The following is a 21,213-nucleotide window of genomic DNA, read 5'->3' as shown; positions in this document are numbered from 1 at the left end:
GTTCGTTATGCCGATAAGTCAGTGTTCAGTTAGATTTCCCCACCATTGTTTAATGGGGATTATTCGTGTCACAGGGCTGTGATCCTTTGAGAGTGTTTCTCTTTTCCTATCGTTATTTTGGACCAACCACACTTCAACCTCAAACTACAACAACCACCATTACAACAACCAACATCGCTCCCAAATAACCACAACGCCAACCATGCCACCATCACCACAACCAAGTCACCACCACCAACGTCGCTCTCGACCACCGCTTCACGGCGATCTCCACATGCCAAACCACGGCCCTCTTCGTTAATGTAAACCGTCTCGACGAAGCGAAGGAAACCAGAGGAGTTCCGATGGCGTGCGGATTTTCCCGCCTGATTCTCCCTGGACCTGTGCCAATTCTGATTCTCTCGGCCCCCGTGAGGCGCGCGGGGAGAGGGGCGAGAGGGAAAGCCCCTTTTCTGGAAGGTTCCCGCAGGTTCTGGAAGGAGGGCGGGGCGAGAGCGGAGGGGCGTGGCGTGAGCAATATAAGGAAGTGCAGGACACCAGGTCTGGCAGCTCGTTACGTGTGGTTTTCTTTGTGCGTGGTTTTTTTCGTGGTGGCAGCTCAAGAGCTCGTGTGTTTTTCTCGTCGGCTCGAGAGCTCAGCAGCTCGTGGTTTTTTTTCCTTCGTGGTGGCAGTTCGTGAGTTCGTGAGGTTTTTCAAGAGCTCATGGTTTTTTCGTGGTGGCTGCTCGACTTCTTCCTGGCACCAGGAACACGAACGGGAGGCGCCGCTTTGCCAGCTCTGGCGCGCAAGCCTGCGCATCCGTGTGGAGAGCACCAGAGAGAGCTCGCCGGCTCCGTGAAAGGCCGAGCTCAGCCGCGGCTGTTCTAGCTGCCGTGGGGGGACGGACGCCGCGACTCGCCCACAATCGCACCACGAGGGTGCAGGTAACCTGCAACGGTCTCGTGGGATTCGTTCGGTCTGCCAAGTCCCAGGCCATAAAGGCCCACGGGCCCAGTCTGACCCCCCCGCCCCCATCTATGGGGGTGGTCTTTTCCTTTTCTTTGGCTTTCAAATGAATGTTGGTGGCGCCGTGTCCATAAGTAAAACTGTTAAGTGGCTGTACATAAATTGCTTAGAGCCGGTTGTAGTGCTTTCGCTTTATTTGCTTCCATACCTGCATGATTGACTGTATATGTGTATTGAAATAAATGCGTTTGTGTGAATGTTACCCGTTCGTCATGTCTTTTTTCCCCCATAGGAACGCCGTATTGCATCTCGGAATATTAGTTGGGTTTTAAATACCTGTTATAGAATCGGATCCGGCAAGGTCAGGCGATAATACCCGCTTGGTTATCACTGCAGAGCGGAACGAACCGCGTGAGCGGTTAGTGTCCAAGCCGACCTGCGCCGAGGTACGGTCTCCCGGTAGGCTACCCGCACGGTAACTTAGGTATATCGAGATTCTGCGATTGACCCTATTCTGCGCGGGTAGAAAATTGGCTAGGCCATAGTGGGGTTGAAGACCCACCCGTGACAGGGTTCCGGCATTGCTCCGGAAGGTCACGACTGAATTGTCCGTCTGGTGGGCGAGCGGCTACTATTAGTGGAAAGCGGCCGTTCGCACGCCGGCGGGCGCGAATTCGTAACAATATATATATTATATATCTGGAAAAAAATTAAGAGACCACTGCAAAATTATCAGTTTTTCTGGTTTTACTATTTATAGGTATGTGTTTGAGTAAAATGAACATAGCCTGGTGTTGGCGTAGTGGTTCGGGAAGCGGCTTGGGATCCAAAAGGTCCTGAGTTCAAGCCCCATTGGCCGCTTGAATTAATACACACCAGGAGGTTGACTCAGCCTGTCGTCCTTCCGAGGTCGGCGAAGTGAGTACCAGTGTACTGGGCCCGGTGTATGCCCCAGTTAGAATAGGTGTACCATATCCCTGTGTCGTAAGAGGCGACCAGGGCTGCGTCAGGAAGAGCATCTGGCGTAAAACCTGTGCCAAATTATTATGCGAATCATAACGGATGATCCGCTGTGGCGACCCCTATCGGGAGCAGCCGAAGGAAGAAGAGGAAGAAGTTTGAGTAAAATGAACATTTTTGTTTTATTCTAGAAACTACTGACATTTCTCCCAAATTCCAACTAAAAATAGTCATTTAGAGTATTTATTTGCAGAAAATGACAACTGGTCATACAGTCATACGAAAATGACAACTGCCCCAATCAGTAAATACAACCTCAGTCACCTCAACACAGTTCTGAGCCTCAATTCTGTCGAAAAAAAATTCGAACTAAAAATCAGGTTCAACAAAGTAAAAAGATTCAGCCAAAACCTGGATGATTCATCTTGGGGGGGGGGGGGAAATAGAAAAGAAAAAGAAAAGAAAAGAAAAGAAAAGAAAAGAAAAGAAAAGAAAAGAAAACAAAACAAAAGAAAAGAAAAGAAAAGAAAAGAAAAGAAAAGAAAAGAAGGGAGAGGGAGAGGGAGAGGGAGAGGGAGAGGGAGATTGTTTCGAGTTACATTAGTACCTCAGGACTCAACTGTGACAATTTAGCCCTTTGGGCATTAATATTTGTACTTTGCATGTGCAACATCGTGTTATACAATGATGAAGTGTCAGCATAAATATATGTGAAAAAAAAACATACTGTTTAAGCCTCTCCTCAGCTCTCCACTGCCTCCTTTGTTCCTTCTTCTTTGCAAAATACTGTTCTCTAAAAGCAAAAAAAAAACAATTTTTTTTTTTTTTTGACATTTCCTGCAGCAGCATCGTTTGAAGAATAATGAAAACAGTTTGGCAAATTAAACCAGGAAACATCCCACAGAATGTCTCACACAATTCCACTTGCCAATCTGAAAACCAATGAACCCCAAAGAGCAAGATATGCTGATTTGGAAACTCGATCAAGGCAACTCATGAAAAGGCTTACTTTTTGGAGGCAATAATGTCTGCATCTTTGAATTTGAGTGCAGGCAGCGCCACAAAATTATTGGCATTTTCTGCAGTGTCAAAGACTGCAAACGCAGAACCCTGCAAAACATGGAATTGAAAATGTGAAACATTACTACTACTACACCAAAATCTTAAGACCACTCAATATTCTACACCCACTCTATAATAGGCAAGGTAATCTATACCCACTCAACACAATGCTCCCATAATTTAGCACCATACCAAATCAAGAAAGAAGAAAGGTGTGTTCCCCAAGTCCAAGCGAAGACATGAATGAGAATGTATCCGTGCACATGAGCATAAACACGTCATCTGAGGGCCGAGCAGGTCATATAATGTGAAGCAAAGCAACTGGCAAGTATTCACATGGGTTGTGTGTTGGCTGGACAGCAGCATGGGAAAATGCACAAAAACAATTAAACAAACAAACAAAAAAAAAACCCCCAAAGTACAGTTAAATTAAATGGGGATGTATTTGGGTTATTCTATTTATTAAGTAACAAATCTATCATGTATGACCACAGTCTTAATCTCAACCAAGAGGTCAATGACATCTCATTGGATATGTCATGCATCCCAAACTGTCAGTTAATGGTATCCAGGGTCTCATCCACCCCACCCCCACCCCCTCACTGGACTGGCTATCGGCTTTCCTGTATGCTTGTAAGCAGTGGGCTGGTTGTTCTATCAGACATGTGCTCTCCTACACTTTCCTGCTCAATGGCAGCTGTTTGGGTTCTGTGACGAATCAAGATAGCATTCTGTGACCAATCCTGTTCTTGAAAGACCTCCTTTTGCACTAATTCACAACTACACAAGCAACTCCACTCTCTGCAAGATAGTCTTCAACCTCTGCAGGACAGGCTACGGCACAATCTGCCAATTTAGAAAAAAAAGAAGAAAGAAAACTGATCGCATTCTTGAAACAAGTCCATTTATGCAAGAAAAACACATTCTATCTTTGTCCCTCCGCAAAGAACAGCTGGCAAATCACAAATATACAGCCTCTGCAGCTCCTGCGCTATAAGCTGTCTTCGGCAGACCATGTCTCCAAACTAGCCTCCAAAGCCTTGGGAATCTTCTGGAGGGCAAAGTTCTTTTGTGATATCCAAATTCTAATAGCATATACAAGTCCTTCATGCAAAATGCAATCAAATATGGCCACTCTATGTGGAATGGAATTGCTGCTTCCAATCTCCACCACCCCCCCCCCTTCCCCTTCCCCCAAGGCTATGGAAACCAACATCCTGCTCGTCAATGCAACTCAATAGGAACCTGAATCAAGGTCAGCGAAATCAAGGTCAAGACTGTGACAGGTTATTTCGTTTGGGAATTATAATCTCCCAGTCTATCGAGGTTTGGACAATGCTGGATCAATGGAAGGAAATGCCAATCACGGACAGGTTGAAACGTCAACAAAGGATTTATAAAGAAAAATAAATAAACTGAAGTACTTGTATTTCCTTGTCGATTAAATGGATGACTTCAGATCAAATGTTCAATCAACAAAAAAATAATCTCAAACAAATGAAGAATTGAACAAGCATTTATAGAAAAATGGACAAAGAGCAGAAACTTATCACTACGCCTCACTTAACAATTAAACACGAGACATGGGTACCCAGCAGACCATTCAGAGAGAAAAGAAATACGGTCTCGGCTTTCCAAGGCAGAAGTCGTCGTGCGTTGATTAAAATAACCGAAAATGTGAGCGTGCCTCGGTCTAACTCTCCAAATGAGCTCTCCCAGCCCAGCTCGTTTCCGCTGCCAGCACCCTGCCTCGCTGTGCACCCACCCGCAAACAGGCTTGAACACCAATCGGTCACGTCGTCACCCCCAGGAACCAGGAAGGCCAAGAGCCAGGTACGCCAAGAACCAGTAGGAACAGTCCATTTGTCACCAACCATCATTGCTGCTGTCACCAACCATCAGCAGGATCTCTCACCAACTCCAACAGGGCAGTCCTGCCATCCTTTTATAGGCGGCCAGTGTGGGTGGAGCCTCAAGCACAACTTCAGCCAAATCCAGCTAGCCTATTGGCGCATCGCTGCACGAGACCTCCAATCGTCCATTCTCATGCTCATTCTCTCCCGATCATCGAAAGTATGCCAGAAAGCAGCCACTTGCCAGAACAATCAAGCGGAACCATGAAGCGCCCATGGAACGTCAATGGGAAATTATCACCTTTTTGTTCAGCCCGACACGAAGAAGAGCTGGTTAGTATCCATAGAGCTGCTGAACGGAGCATCGATCGCCGATAGAAAAGGGTGGGTCCTGAGGTAAATTATCTGATACCACAGCCATGTTTGATCGTCAGAGTGAACTGTTCAGGAAAAGCTTGCGGTGCAATTCATGACTCAAATGTCCTGCAAGTCCAATGTGAAAATGATAACCAAAATAAAATGTGCAAAAAATTGTGTATTTCCAAGCCAATGTGTCTTGATGGAAAGGGGACAGAACGAGTACCCATTGGGCTAGAACGGCTATCTTATTGCATGCACGAACGGTGAATATCGCTCATGCAGAAATGAAAAACGACGTAAAATCATACGTCAAGAAGGTATCGTAAAGAGGAAAAAGTTATCCCATAAGAAAGAAAGGGAACCTGTTCTCTACTCTTCTCCAACGCATCAGAGTTAGAATCCCACCAGACAATGGGATGGGTCTAGTCTGAACAAGCATTTTTGGAAATAACCATCTGAGGACCTGAATGCTGTGCGCATTACTCGGATCAGATTCTGAAATCCACAACGAATCGGCGTCCAACAAATCTGAAATCTGAAATCCACAACAATATATATGTTTATGCGGGAAAAATTACATGCCCAGACCAGGAATCGAATCCAGGTCCTCTGGAAAAACCGTACCAGTGCTCTACCATCTCAGCTATCTGGGTGACCCACAGGCTGAATATGCAATTCTCCCACACATAGATGCATGCCACTCTTTTCCCCTGTACTGCTGATTCAGGGACACACGCTGCCAACCATAGGAGCAGCAAGGACCTGTCCACGAGAGGGTCTTCCCCCTGTGGGGGCCAATTCCATGACCGTTATTATTCACCACAGGGGGCAAAATAAGATAGCTCAGATGGCAAGAGGACTGGTGCAGTTTTCCAGAGGACCTGGGTTCACTTCCTGGTCTGGGCATGTAATTTTTTCCCACATATACATACAATCTATATTTCCTGTTCATTTATAATTATATACATCAGATGCACATACTTATCATTATGGTGAGCATCGCCACGGATTATGTCTCAGGGTAAAACCGCATAATCCACAAGGAATAACTGTCCGTCTGCCACCCAGACGATTGTTCCCGCGAATGCAAGCCATTCAAGCAGAAGGCACGTGATGCGATCGGCGAGAAAATCGAAACATGGAGTGTGACAAGTACTCCCCAAATCTCCATTGGATATAGAAACAACTTGATAGTCACAAAGCCAAAGCCTCTGGGTTGGAGGTGATGCTTTGGTGTAGGACTATGTCCAATGGAGATCGGGAGTGTTCGACACCCTCCATACATTGATATATATATATATACATACAGTCATGCGCCGCTTAACGACGTATCGCATATACGACGGATCTGCCAGGTCTGAAAAAAAAAAAAGTAACTGAAAAATTCCTATCGCCAAGTGATGTAACCTCGTATAAAAGTAGCACATACAATTATGTACACTGTACAGTACCTAATACCTCATAATGATAAACAACAGTGTGGCCCTGTTATAATGCGATCGTTGAGGTCCATAAAATGTCATCGCGAAAAAAGCAGGATCGTGCTAAATCGGGATTCAAGGAAATCGGCTTTCAAACTGAACCAATGTTTGCACGTTTACCTTCCAGCAAGTAAATTACCTTTGAATTGAAGAATTCCGCGAATAAATCGTTGTTCTTAGTCGACATTAAAACACAAATTTGTTTTTAGTGAAGCTTTTTATGTTAAAACAATCGCACTGTTCCGAAAATATATATCACAATTGACAGGTGCTCATTTCTTCATTTGTAAATCATAACATCGATGCAATGATTACGTATTTATAAAATCCAAATGCTAATTATTCACCTTTCTATAATCGATGCGAGAGGAGATTGCAAGCTGCTGCTAACAACACCGATGGACATCATGAACAGCACAAAGGTAAATGTAACATGTCTTCCGTCTCTCTTGGATGTGTGTTACAATTTCTGACAGTATTCAGTATAGTAACATGCTGTACAGGTTTGTATCCGAGGAGCAATAGGCTATACCATATAGCCGAGGTGTCTAGGTTTGTGTAAGTACGATGTTCGAAAACGAAAAAAAAAAAAATGATGTTCGCACAACGACGTGTTTCTCAGAACGTAACCCAGTCTTTAAGTGGCGCATGACTGTGTGTGTGTATATATATATATATATATATATATATATATATATATATATATATATATATATATATATATATATATATAGTTACGAATCTGGCAGCCATGAGCACTCAACATTCAGGTCCCCATAGATCAGTTATTTCGATAAGTATGTGTATAGTTTGAATCCCTCCCCTATGTCTCACGGGAACTGAGTGTATGTGCGCTGTGAGTTATTTTGTAGTTCGTTTCAAATATTCCCCAACAACAACAACAACAACAACGGCATCCTCCCTGGCTTCCTTCCACCATCGGCCTTTCTGACGCGCATACATGCCGAACGCCTGTGGGCAGAGTTCCATTGGCAACAGACGTATTGGCTCTGCTCCAGGGTCGAGCAAAACGTGTTGCCTTCAGCCAATGGGCAAAGCGCGAGCGATGTACGCCGCGTTCCAGCCAATGCGGAGGCACTTCGCCCGAAGGAGGAGGAATGCCTCTCAGGGGGGGGACAGGCCGCGAGGATGCTTGCCACGCCCCTCGGACAAATCATGTACGGCGAGCGGATCGCCTGAGACGAACCGGCCAATCCGGAGGAGAGTTGCGTTGGGGGGGGGGGTTTAAGAGAAGCGCGGGTGTGCGTGAAGAAGTCCTTTTTCCCTTGAGCCTGCCCCGCTGAGGATCGCCTGCCTGCGAGTCTGTCCCACCGAGAATTGCTTGCCTGTCTTGCCTGCTGGCGCTCACTGTCTCGTCACTTGCCGGAGGAGTGTGCTGGAGCCCGACGCAGCCCTCCGTACCCAGTGCTTGCAGCGGCATAGAGTTGTGGGTTCGATTCCTGCCGAGCCGGATCGTCAAGGGCCGCACGAGGCGAGAAGGTCCAAGCTTGCTTCTTACCTCCAGCTCACCTTCCCTCCGAGCTGGGGGTATCAATAAAGACCCGACGGGGTCCGTCTGGTGCGGGCCAGTCCTTTAAGTCGCACCTGTTTCAGTGCTTGTGTGTAAATTTTCATTTCTTTTATATTTGGATAACTCTGCCCTTGCGTGCTCCCCTCGACCCCCGATTATTGTAAATTAATTTCCCCATTGTTGAATGTCCCAGCTCGTTCCCTGTCATTTCTTTTATTGGCTTAGCAGAGTGAGTGTTGAGAAATAGCCAGGCAGTAAATTGTGCATTTGAACCAACAGGCCTTGGTGAACATCCACTCGGTTTACACACTGTTCGAGCACGGTAACGGCTCGTCCCGCTCGAGGTCTGTCGAGGGTGTGAATTCCCCGGTAGCTCTGCCGCGTGGGTAATTAGGTATATTGAAGTTTGGCAATTAACCCTACCTCACGCGGTCGAATTATTGGCGATTCATGGTGCTGTAAGTGACCCGTGCCTCTCGGACTTATCCGAGGGTCACAACTTAAATTCCGGTGTGTTCGGTGGAGCCGACTCGACTGCTCCCTCGAGTTGCAGAGTATTCACACTCTCAACGGCCCTCGTACGGAACGAGCCGCTGCCGTGCTCGAACCGTGTGCGAACCGAGCGGATGATCGCCGAGATCCGTAACAATATATTGTTGCGGTTTTCGCGCCCGCCGGCGTGCGAACGGCCACGTAACTGGAATCGCGGCACGTCGCCCACCGGACGGACAATCCAGTCGTGACCCTCTCGGACTAACGCCGGGAACCAGTCACGGGTGGACCTTTCGGTCTCACCGCGATCGAGCCAATCAGCCCCCGCGTGGGATAGGGTTGCTCGCCAAATTCGACCTACCTAAGTACCCACGCGGAGGGTAGACCGGGCGATCGCACCTCGCCGCAGGTCGACTTCGGACACGGGCCACTTAAGCGACCCGTTCCGTACTATCAGAATAACCGAGCGGTGTTATCGTCGACCTCGACGGTTCGATTAATTATCGGGCGTATTCAGCCCACTACCAACCCTTTACGTGAAGCAAGATGGGGATTCAATGGAGGAAAAGACGAAGCGAAGCGGGAGAACAGTTCAACAATAAAGCACATTTATTCTCGGCACACGGGAAGCACACAAATACAATTCCACCAAAAGCACACAAAAAAAAGAAAACAATATTCCATTTACACAAAAAGCAAATATAAAAGCGAAAACAACGTGCAGAGCTAATACCGACTACCGAGCACACGGCAACACTTATACAATTCTACCTCACAGACGGCGCTGACAACACATACCCAAAACCAAGGAAAAGAAATACCTCAAGAATGAGGCGGGCCTGAGGCCGAGACCGGGTCGGGCCTACCCGTCTGGTGATGAGACGCGGAGCGGCGATGGCCCCGCAACCCGCGGGCCTCGTGGATGGTGTCTGGTAGGGGGTGGGAACGGGGCCCCCTTGGTCGCACTATCTCAGCGCGGGGGGAAACAGGAGGGGGTTGCTGATGCTCGGGGTATAGAGGATCTTTATTATCCCTGGTGTGCGTCTCCACCTCGGCCAGGTCGCGCTGCCGGCCTCCCTCGGGCGTGCAGCTCCTGGCACCGACGCGAGCACCCCCTCGTCCGACTCTCTTCAGCTTCTCCAGCCACTGCAGGCTTCGGGCTCCAGACTTCCACACTCGTCCCCTCCGTTCCGACTCCTTCTCGTTCTCGTTCTCCTTTTCGTTCTCGTTCTCCTCTTTCTGACTGACGAACACAGTCCTTTTATCCCCCCCGTAACTTCGCCTTTGACCCCCTCCCTTTGACCTTTCACCTCGCTCCCCATTGGCCCGAGAAAAAGTGGGCGTGAAGGCTTTTTGATCCACAAATTTGCATATATCGATCGCCCTGGGGGCGGGGCCACCCGCCCCTCGCTCACCGATTGGACGGCAAAAAGTGGGCGTGTCGTTTTTGATCCGTTTTTGAAGCACAAAATCCGTGATTTTGTACACGCTGTTCGACGCGCGTTCTGCATGAGTCCAACACCGGTACCCACAGCGGGGCAAGAACGGTGGCGATGCTACGGTTGCGAGGTGTGACGGGAAGGTCGTGGCGGTTGTGGTGAAGCGGCGTTGTGGTTGGTGGTTGATGTTGTGGTTGTGATCATGGCGGTTGGTCCAAAATAAAGATAGTAAAAGAAAAACGGCTATCCTGAAGAGTCGCAGCACGTATAAATGACATGTATTCCCACTAGACAACGGGTTTGGGCCTAACTACACATGCACTTACCGAGATACCTCACCTAAGGGACCTGAATGGTGGTTTGCGAATCTGGTAACCACAACAATATATATATATATATATATATATATATATATATATATATATATATATATATATATATATATATATATATATATATATACATACATACATACATACAGGGTGTCCCTAAAAAAAAAATGACATCATTTCGTAGTCTAATAACATAGCTAATTCTCGCTCAAATTTTAACAAAATGTGTAAAAACTAACTAGGTTGAATGTTTAATTCTTATCGCAACGAGAATCTACCAGGAAGATGGATTGGGCGTGCCAGTGAGAATAACAATGTGCTGTTGAAATGGCCACCACGTTCACCTGACTTGACACCTTGTGATTTTTTCTATGGGGCTATGTGAAAGGATTGGTCTTTCTCCCCCCTCTTCCGACAAGCCAAGAGGAACTTAAGCAGAGAATCACTGAGGTGCTGGAGAATGTTACACAAGACATGCTACAGCGTGTTTGGCAGGAGCTGGACCACCGATTGACGTGTGTCGTGTCACAGGCGGTGCGCATATTGAACATTTGTGAAGTTTTGAGAAAACGGTTATAAAATCTACATCCCTCTGAATCTCTTGTTCGAATTTTGATAAATAAATCTTTTATTGTTCAACATGAAGCCTATTTACTTTCGTTTGCCTGGGACATGTAGTTACTTAGATATTCAAGTTTCAAAGGATGTCATTTTTTTTAGGGACACCCTGTATATATGTGAAATACAATATTCATTGTGGCAGACATCAGTTATGACATGATGAAGCTGGAACAAACAATTGCCTCTTTACTAAACTTATCTTGTCCAGAGTTATTTTTAAGCAGTATCCTGTGTACAATTAGATATCGTTGAATAACATATCAACCTCTATCTAACATCCAACAACTTACTTAATTTATTCAATAACTTACTTTGAACATCTTTTGAAATGTCCGCCGCATGTGTACAACCTCAACAGAGCCCCTTTCGTCAAACCACTCTTTCACCTCATCTAGAGTGGCGTCTCCAGGAAACCCTTTCTGCAATCAAGGGGAAAGGGAGAGGATGGAATAGAAACCTCAAATGTTATAATGATGTTAACAAAGCCAAAATTTATCAAAAATCAGTTTTCTCTAGAATAATTGTGGCAATGTGCGACCATCAAGCTTATTGTGCCCCCCCCCCCCATTTATTGCAATTCGCAAAAGAAACCAATCAAGATTAATGGAAACGAGGACGATGAAGAAAACTCACCACATAGACCGATCGATTTTTTATGCTCTCCCTGTATGCCTCGTCATTTGTCGGAAGAGTGCGCGAAGGCAAACGACGCACGCAAGTTCCATCCTCAGAAATCTCTAAAAGCCCATTGGAAGACTTTTGGAGTGCGGCTGCAATTGCAGTGAGATCACTTGACAAGCTCTTGAGTCTGTTCAAGAAAGAAGAAGAAGAAGAAGAAAAAATGATTCATGATACAGGTTTCATTTTAATCTTGCAGTCTTTTGTATGCGTCATAATAAAGGAAGTTGCAAATGAATCTCAATATTCTATCAAACCCATTATATGTCCTTCTGATTGCGATTTTATTTAGCGAATACAGTCTTCTCAGCTCTGAGGACCTAGTTTGCAAAAGTTACATTGACTGCACTGGATCTGTCTTGCAAGGACCTGTCACACAAGAAGCCATCTGGCTCATCACTCAAAAACTTATTCATCCCATTCAATCCAATCCTTCACCACACCCACATTTGAAAGCAACCGGTCTCTTAATGTCCTCCTTTCTCAAGGTCATATCAGACCAATAATCGCACCACACTCCAAATCAAGCAATTTACTCTGCTCTTCTTCAGGTGTTTGAAGCTCCCACACAAGCTCCTTTCTTTTGTTGAAAGCTTCTTTGGCTATCGCTACCCAAATATTTATCCTCCTCGGTCACAAAGCTGCCCAAGTACTGAAAACCTGACTGGTTGCAGGTGATGCCCATCCTCAAGCTTTGTCTCATCCCATATTATTTATAGGTTTTATTAAGTCTCCACCAGTCTTTGCAATCCTTCTCTCTTTGATGATGAAGTCAGTTCGGTTCTCAGACAATCAAGCCATTCTAGCAGCTTCCCTCCACCACAAATTCAAATCAAGATCGTCCAAAGCTTAAGATAATATATGCATTTATTTTCTCGTAGCCATCCCCAAGCACAAGCGATTTTCACGAAATGATTCTTCCTTTTTCCATTATCTATTAAAGCACATGGATATGAAGACATTCTCTGCCGACACAAAATACTTCCGATTGTGAGATGTGTGTGTATATATGCATAGTTGCGGACCGGGGTCAGGGTGGGGGGGGGGAGGGGAGACCATGAGGGGTGAGCGACCTTGGGTTCCCACCAGACTCTCCTGAATTGCAGGCCGTCGCACACGAATAGCTTTGTGACACGGCGGGTCGCTAATCGACTGTGAATGCCAATAACTTGACCAAGTGACTTAGGGTCCTCTGTCTGAGACCGTTTACCTAAAGGTCACGTGATCTAATTACCTGGGGACACACCCTCGGTACACACTTGCTCAAACCTTTTATAAGCACTGGGCAAAAGGTGGGGTGATGACCCAAAAGCGACGCGCTGTGACCCAAATCCTGCTCCTCTATTGGGCCACAACAGCCCTAACCACGCCCTGCAAGGCTCCAGGACCGGAAACCGGCTCAGATGCCGACCAGCTTCGGCACGCCTCGGAGCTTCTGACTTAATAATGGGACATGCTCCCCAAACCAGCACCCAAGCCCTGAACGTGCACCGAGTGCAGTCTGAACGTCGGATGACAGCGGACATTCTCTGCCACCTACGGGCTCCTTCATGAGCCAAGATGCACACCCGAGACACAAACCAAACTCCTGAATCGCCCTTCCCGTGACCCCTCCTCACTGCCCGGCCTTGCCATGGTCTGATGACTGGATGAGGGCTGTATCAATTCCAGACGCTCACCCGGGATGTTCCCGGTGAGATGCGGTGGAGCTATTGGCATCTATTGCGTGGTCGAGCATCGCACAGTACCGAGAACAATCCGACACCCCGCAGTGCTCCTCAAAATAGAGTGGAGCATTGTAGCAATGCAGAGGTACGAGGGGGGTGCGGGAATAATTTTACCCATGTGCGGGAGGAGTTTGTGGTCAAAGTGGTGAGATTTGGTGAGCAAGGTGCGGAGTAAGGCGAGTTGCCTGTTGGAAATTGGCGCGGAGATTTGAATGAAATAATGGCACGCAAATCCTGGGGCAGGTTGTTTAGTGTGCAGCGGGGATGTGGATGATCCGAGCCACAGGAGGCATCACAGTGTGCTTTCATGCTTATGTACTATGGCTAAAAAAGGGTTAGAGTAGGGGTCAGAGTATGAAACAGAAATATTTACGTTCTGTTAACCTCGTTCTGTTAACCCACCAGACATGAGAGGAGGACAAACTAACGAATACTAATGAAATAACTGCCTGGGGATCACTGTATGTTGGGTGCCATTGCCTTCGAGGCATGCGGTTTTGCAGAACCGCAACTATATAATCGTTTTAAATAGATATAAACCCCAAAAAAATGTTCTCGCAAGGACTGGATCCTTTTTTCAGCAACATGTCCATCAAACTGTCGGTTTGGAAAAAAATAACAAAATTTAAACAAACAGTCATCTTTTCAATTCACCGATTCAAATGTACGTAAAAAGATTATATTTACAATCAACACAGCACAATACACCAAACTGCAATACCTGTTAAAACGAATCATGACTCCCAAAGGTACCCATCCATCATTCTTCTGCACTTCTGATCGAAGGAACTTGTCCCTTGGCAGATTGTGGTCACCAAAGTAAAACTGAGACGGAAAATAAAAACAAACAAATTGCAGAAAGAGCACCGAAACCAAAAACACTCTGACTCAGTTCATCAACTAAAAAACATTAAACCATTACTTTATGGTTGGCACTTGTCCATTTATCATATTAAAATAGTGTATCTGTCTGCTCGCCGATAAATTTGAAAACGGCTTGGCTGATCTGCACCAATTTTTGCACACGTCCAGGAGGTACCCAGGGTCAGGTTATGGGCACAAAATAACCACCCCCCACCCACCCCCCAGTGAGGGTGGGTTGGCGACTCGCAATTTTTGCCTGTATACAAGGCACAGTGTATGTTGTTTACCGACCCTTACCAGAGGGAGGGGGCATTACTACCCATTGGCACAAAATCTATTTGGTCCATCACTCCCCCCCACCTCCCTCGCGACTCCAGAGGGTGTGAGCATTTCGTAAATATGAAAATACAAATAAAGACTGCCATATATTTTGGTGTACCTATTAATATTCACTCAATGAACACATCACCAACATTATAGTTCATGAAAAAAAAAGGCAAAAGAAATTCATCCAAACCACATCTGGCCATATTCTCTCCACCATGAAAAAAACCAAAAAGGCAGAACACAGAATTTATAATGTAAAGGACTGTTCCAGCATTCATTCCAGGTAATCCAGATGTCAAACACCATTTTTCAAGATGACCTTGCATTAGGGTCCGCACAATGTTTTTCTGCATTTTTGTGATCACCAGACCAGCTGAATGAATATTCCGATTGATGCCACTCTGGCACCCTTGAGCATTTTTGTAGAAAGTCATTAATATGCAAATTAGCGGTGGCCATTGTCGAAATTACTATTTTTCTTAATATCCCCAAAAGTAAGCATCCAAATAGCCTGGTTGAGGTGTCTACAACCATGTTTTTAGGGTTACTGATCATGATAAACCCACTTAAAATTTTGCTCATTAATATGCAAATTAGCAGTCACCATTATCAAAATAACTTTTTCTTAATATCTCCAGAAGTAAGCATCCAAACAGCCTGGTTGAGGTGTCCAAACCGATGTTTTTAGGGTCACTGGTCATGATAAACCCACTTACAATTTAATAACATTAAAATTTAGTTCATTAATATGCAAATTAGCAGTCCCCATTATTGAACCGCCAGACTCCACTGCCTCCACAGCTGGTGGTTCTGTCAGGAACTGAGAACAAAGTTCAGCTGATAGAACTGATTTGCCAGAATTTGATTGACGCTAGTCAACAGAGAAAGCAGAGCCAACACAGGCTCCTCATTACGGGACAGGAGTCTACCACAGTGGAAATACACCACGGAGTCCAAAGGTGTCGCACTGTTTTGAAGACGCCGCATGAGGAGGCAGATGTCATCATGATTCAGCAAGTCGCTAAAGTTTCCGAAGATGGCGCAAAATGAACAGTTATCTGTGATGATACTGATGTGTTCATCTTGCTTGTGTATCACTTCGCAGAACTTCATCTGCAATGCTGCGTAACAATGGAAGCAACATGTCCTGGCCGATCGTTGATTGACATTGGGGCCACTGCCAAAAAGCATGCCGGGATGGTGCAAGACCTCGTAGCTTTACACACACTGACAGGTTGCGACACCGTTGCCCAGATGTATGGTAGAGGTAAACTGACTGGCAAGAAGACACTCGCAGCAGGCCATTCACTTCAAAAACTTGGGAATGTGGATGCATCTATTGACGATGTCATCGCCAAAGTCACTGTGTTCATGGCTGTTTGCTATGGTAGCAAGGAGAGAAGCAACATGTCTGATGTTCGCAAAGAGGTGTGGTTTTTGAAGATGGCGACACCAAATGCCATCAAAACACCAGACCTAAAGGCTCTGCCACCAACTACAGAGTCTTGAACAAAACGTGTGACGTGCTCATATCCAGACAGCAATATGGAAGTCAGCTGCTGAGCAGCAGCCACCACCTCTGGATCCCACTCAGTACAGATAGAAATGTGGAGGCATCAAGATCATTACTTCCAATTATGCTGCCGCCCAACGTCGCTCTTGCACCACCAGAGATCTTGGAGCTAATATGATGTGGATGTTCCTCCGACAAGCAAAGCTACACAGCTCAATGCTGCTGCACAGCAGCGAAGTTACCATGCACAGTTTTCTGTACATGCCATGGAGATACTGGCTGCAGGAATGAGCGCACCAAGACAGCTGCTGCATTTGCCCTTGATGATGACTGACACTGAATGAGACACCAAGCACTGAAGTAGCCTTCATTAGGTTTACAAACCTGTTATATATATGAACATTTGATTTACACAGGAATGTCTTCTTTTGTTCATGTTGTTAGCTGCTTTCATTGCATACTGTCGAATTGTTGAATAATAAAGTGATCTATATTCACAAAGACTGAAGTGTTTTTTTTTTTTCTATCGAAATGTCTATTTATCTCCATTTTCAATAATGGCGACTGCTAATTTGCATATTATTAAATTGTAAGTGGGTTTATCATGACCAGTGACCCTAAAAACATTGGTTTGGACACCTCAACCAGGCTGTTTGGATGCTTACTTCTGGAGATAAAGAAAAAGTTATTTTGATAATGGCGACTGCTAATTTGCATATTAATGAGCTAAATTTAAATGTTACATTTTAAGTGGGTTTATCATGACCAGTGACCTCAAAAATATGGGTATAGACACCTCAACCAGGTTATTTGGATGCTTACTTTTTGAGATAGTAAGAAAAATAGTAATTTCGACAATGGCCACCACTAATTTGCATATTAATGGGTTTCTACAAAAATGCTCAAGGGTGCCAGAGTGGCATCAATCGGAATATTCATTCAGATGGTCTGGTGATCACAAAAAATGCAGAAAAACATTGTGCGGACCCCAATGCACGCTTTTATGACCAACACTCGGACTAAGGGGCCTAATTTAGCACGAGGGATGTGCAGAACACTTGAATGCAAGTTTCCACGGAACAGAATTGCCTCCAACAATAACCATTCAACACATGCATCTCATGCACCCTGAAGTTTTTCGAGGTGACACAAGGCATCCTGAGCAAATGTTACACAGTCTTTGAGACACAGCACATGGATCATCCAAAAAAAAATAAAAAATAAAAAATAAAAAAAAACACGCCGATGACATTCTTTAACAATGCAGTCATTGTTGTCAGAGGTGGACAAACTCAGTGCTGAGATTGTTACTGCCATACTACATCACCATGTGAAAACATTCACCACAACACAGCATTATGAGATTTGTTCACAATGAAATGGACACGTAGTTATTGAGCATCTATCTCTGTCAGAAGTTCACACTTCACTTGTGTCCCACGAGGTCACCAAAATAAATCGTAACAACAATCACGCGTTCTGTATTTATGGTGAGTGTATATACTGCTCAGATGGACATCGACGAATCACCAAACATTTTCAAGGGGACTCAAAAGGGAATGTTTTTTTGGGGATACAAAGTCAGGGCTCATGGAGGAGTGAGAACATAATGGATCAGGACGCAACAGAACAAAATAATAATCATGAGACGAGGGGGTGGGGGGGGGGACACAGCAGTGGTGCCAAGCAACAGAATAGAGAGTCTTTGAAGATAAGGGATGTTGGGAAGAATGGTGACTACGAGAGGACACATGGGGTGGACAAGATGGATACAGAAGCAAACTCTCAAGAAAGTTGGGAAAAGGTGGGCTTGAGGAGAGATCATGATTTTAGATTGGGAACAATCTGATATGGTGGTGAACAGCTGTTGTGAAGACCTGGAGGGAAGAATGGGATTGAAGAGAAGGTGAAAGTTGGTTACACAGGTGGGGAAAAAATAAAATAAAATCACAAAAAAAAAGAGGAACAAATGAGTGGAGGTGAGCAGTGATTCTGGATTGTAGGAGTTTCACCAGAAGGGGGTTGTTGGCAGACCTTGTGCACACTGCAGCACCCTTGGGGGAGGGAGTGGGTGGAGAGCACAGAAAGATCAGAGGATGCAAGACCAGAAAGGAGGCGGTATAAGAGAGAGACTGCCGACCTGTTTGCGATGGGAAAAATTGGAATAATTTAGATAATTTTAGAATAGTTTGTCAAGCAGTAGCAGCAGCCACAACAGCAGCAGCCAAAACATTACATGTTATTCATCCATGTATCCATATCTGCTGAAAGTATAAAAATGACATGTTGCCCTTTACAAGTAAAATAAAAACTTACCTCAACTTGATTTATGATCTTCTTTTCAAGGTCTGATAAGATCTTCTTCTCCTCCACTGTCACTTCATCATGCACCTTTTCTTCCTCCATGGGTCTTTAGTTCTTTGATTCACCAAAGTGAACTTATGCCAGAAGCTCAAACTAAAAATAAAAATAAATTAAAGGAGAGATCCTCAAAACAAATCTTACAATATTTTATGATGCAAGCTCAGAGAGCAAAACACTGTAGGTCATTCCAAACTAATTTGACATTGACCCCTGGTTAACAGAAATTCACCATTTATTATTATTATTTTTTGTCATTGAATCTCAGTGAACCAGAGACAAAAATTAAAAAGCAACAAATATATGCTCGTCTTACACTGCATCCTTTTGGTGGGAATGTGAATTCTGGTTTTAATCTATTACAAGTGCAACACAACACTGCACACAAAACATTGCATTGTGGACAAAGTTATTCACATGTTCGAGGTTGAACGTCAATCATGCCAATTAATGGTTGGTAGCTCCTTCAGTGTGGGATGAACTACAAGCAACAGACAACACAGTTTAATTTCCATATTGAATCGGGAACTTCTATGTCGTTATTTAAACAAACTAGTGCGTGGCCGTACATACAAAAAATAAATAAATAATTAAAAAAAACTTTCAAACCACATGCCAGAAACAACAACCACACAGGCCGTTCCTTCGCTCTCACGTGCCCGGCCGTACGTGCAAAATAAATAAATAAATAACTTTCAAACCACGTGCCAGAAACAACAACCACACAGGCCGTTCCTTTGCTCTCGCGTGCCCGGCCGTACGTGCGTGGCCGTACGTGCAAAAAAACCAACAAACCAAAAAAAAAACAAAAAAAAAACCACACAGGCCGTTCCTTCGCTCTCGTAAACGACGACTGGATTGGGGCATTGTGTTTATCTATAAATGCGCATAAGAAATCGAGAAATTATTAGAATACAGCAAGTCATCAATATCCGGAAGTCCGTACGGCTGAGGATCTGGGAACGCGGGAACATTAACCCGTAATGGGAAACGTGGCTGAGGATCTCTTCCCCAATGGCCATGCCTACGCAGCAACGTGTCCTGTCATTGGTAACTAAATGGCGCCCTTTCCCCATCGGCCACACCTACGCAGCAACATGTCCTGTCATTCGTTTGGTAAATAAATGGCCATAACTTGGGAACCACTTGTCCGATTAATATCAAACCTTGAAAAGGCACATACTCAGGTCCCCAGCAATATACCTGGCAAGTTTCAATGAGATCGGACTAGTGGTTGTCAAGAAACAGTGGTCACAGACACACAGAGATTGCTGGAATTATAGATAGATGAGGTGTTCCCTGGAGGAACTGACTCAGACCAGAGACTCAACTCTGTTAGGTAATACAAGTATCAAACTTCCAACGCCAGTAATCATACGAGGTCATATCGATATCCTCATCCTGTGTATCCTCAAAACTGCTTTGAGGAGCATGTGCTTAACAACTGCATGGTTCCATTATGGTACCGGCAACAAATCTGATGTTGAATGACAACCAATTTTTGGCACCTGAGGTGTGGCTGTGCGGATGCACCATGAACACCACAATTAGTCTTGATCCTGTTTTTGTCCGTTACGTCCTGATCCATTCAGTGTACTCGCTCTTCCATGAGCCTCGACCATGTATACAAAAAAAACAAAAAGAAGAATATACGTGACGTAAGAGTGCAGGGATGATACAGTATATGGGCCATAACAGCATAACAACATTTTTGTTTAGAATGAGCATACAAGGCGAGACTATGCTTGTCCCCCTCCTCAAGTTTTTGTGTGGCACACAGTCTGCCAGTAATCCCCTTCTGCAAAGGCTCCCAAAATCCACTCACTGCAAATGGCCACTCATTCATTCCTGCCTGTGGAACCACATTCCCATCTCTTCAAGTTCATTCTTCCCTCCAGGGCTTCAAGATAGCTGTTCAACACCACCCACAACCATGATCTTCTCTCTCCCCAAGCAAACTTTTTTCTGGGTTTCCAGTTTTTCTTTCCACTTCTGAATTGAGAGTTTGCTTCTCTACCCGTCTTGTTCACCCAATTCCCTCCGCAACATCACTTATTTGTCGAAGTCTCTCTCAGGACAGTTTCTTCCCTCAAGCCTGCTGTCCACCCTCTCTTTTGACTGCTTTTCATCCTGTTACATCCTGATCTGTTGTATCTAACGTATTCCAGCTCCTCCATGAGCGTCGACTTGTTAAAAAAAACCTACCACTTTTTGAACAGGAGTTTTACCAGAATTATCCTGGAGTACCACAAAGCAATATTTTCAGGTATAGAGGCATTGGAAGCTTCCTCCAATAAGATAAACTGATGTGACCTAGTGACCAAAGTATTTCAGTCAAAGTGATAAGCCAGCAGCCTGCAAGCCTGTGGAGAAGCCAAAGGATCACTGGCATGAGGACCGAGAGCGGAAACACGACCTTAAAAAGTACTTCACTCGAGCAAAAGCTGCAGGTCGCCTACAACTTTCATGGCCCCCAGTTAATCTTACGTTGTGGGACATTGTGAGGACTGGAGTAATATCTGCCTTTTTTTTGAGATATATATTGCACGATATCTCAAAAAGTTGTCGACCGATTCGGATGAAACTTGGTGGACAGATTGGGTGTGTTGCAAGGCCGAATTGATTCAATTTTGGTGAAGATCCGAATCCGGATATGAAAATTATTT

The 21,213-nt window shown here is 45.0% G+C and overlaps 1 protein-coding gene across 2 annotated transcripts in view; it reads right to left on the bottom strand.

Moving 5' to 3' along the window:
* SSB (small RNA binding exonuclease protection factor La) overlaps positions 1–21,213 on the bottom strand; it is a 74,646-nt gene that overhangs the window by 21,910 nt on the left and 31,523 nt on the right. For both annotated transcript variants that reach the window (XM_085873556.1, XM_085873555.1), the window contains exons 2-7: positions 18,503–18,643; positions 14,204–14,307; positions 11,711–11,885; positions 11,389–11,496; positions 2,916–3,016; positions 2,634–2,699 (exon numbers count right to left, since the gene is read on the bottom strand). In XM_085873556.1, the coding sequence (XP_085729682.1) occupies positions 2,634–2,699; positions 2,916–3,016; positions 11,389–11,496; positions 11,711–11,885; positions 14,204–14,307; positions 18,503–18,592 (644 nt within the window). In that variant the 5' untranslated portion in view covers positions 18,593–18,643. The remainder of the gene's footprint in view (positions 1–2,633; positions 2,700–2,915; positions 3,017–11,388; positions 11,497–11,710; positions 11,886–14,203; positions 14,308–18,502; positions 18,644–21,213) is intronic.

The sequence above is a fragment of the Eptatretus burgeri genome, chromosome 3 (assembly GCF_056783735.1).
Source record: "Eptatretus burgeri isolate ZD-2024b chromosome 3, Ebu_testis_v1, whole genome shotgun sequence".
NCBI lineage: Eukaryota > Metazoa > Chordata > Myxini > Myxiniformes > Myxinidae > Eptatretus > Eptatretus burgeri.
The sequence above is the reverse complement of the archived record's forward strand: the minus strand, read 5'-3'. Positions and strand labels throughout refer to the sequence as shown.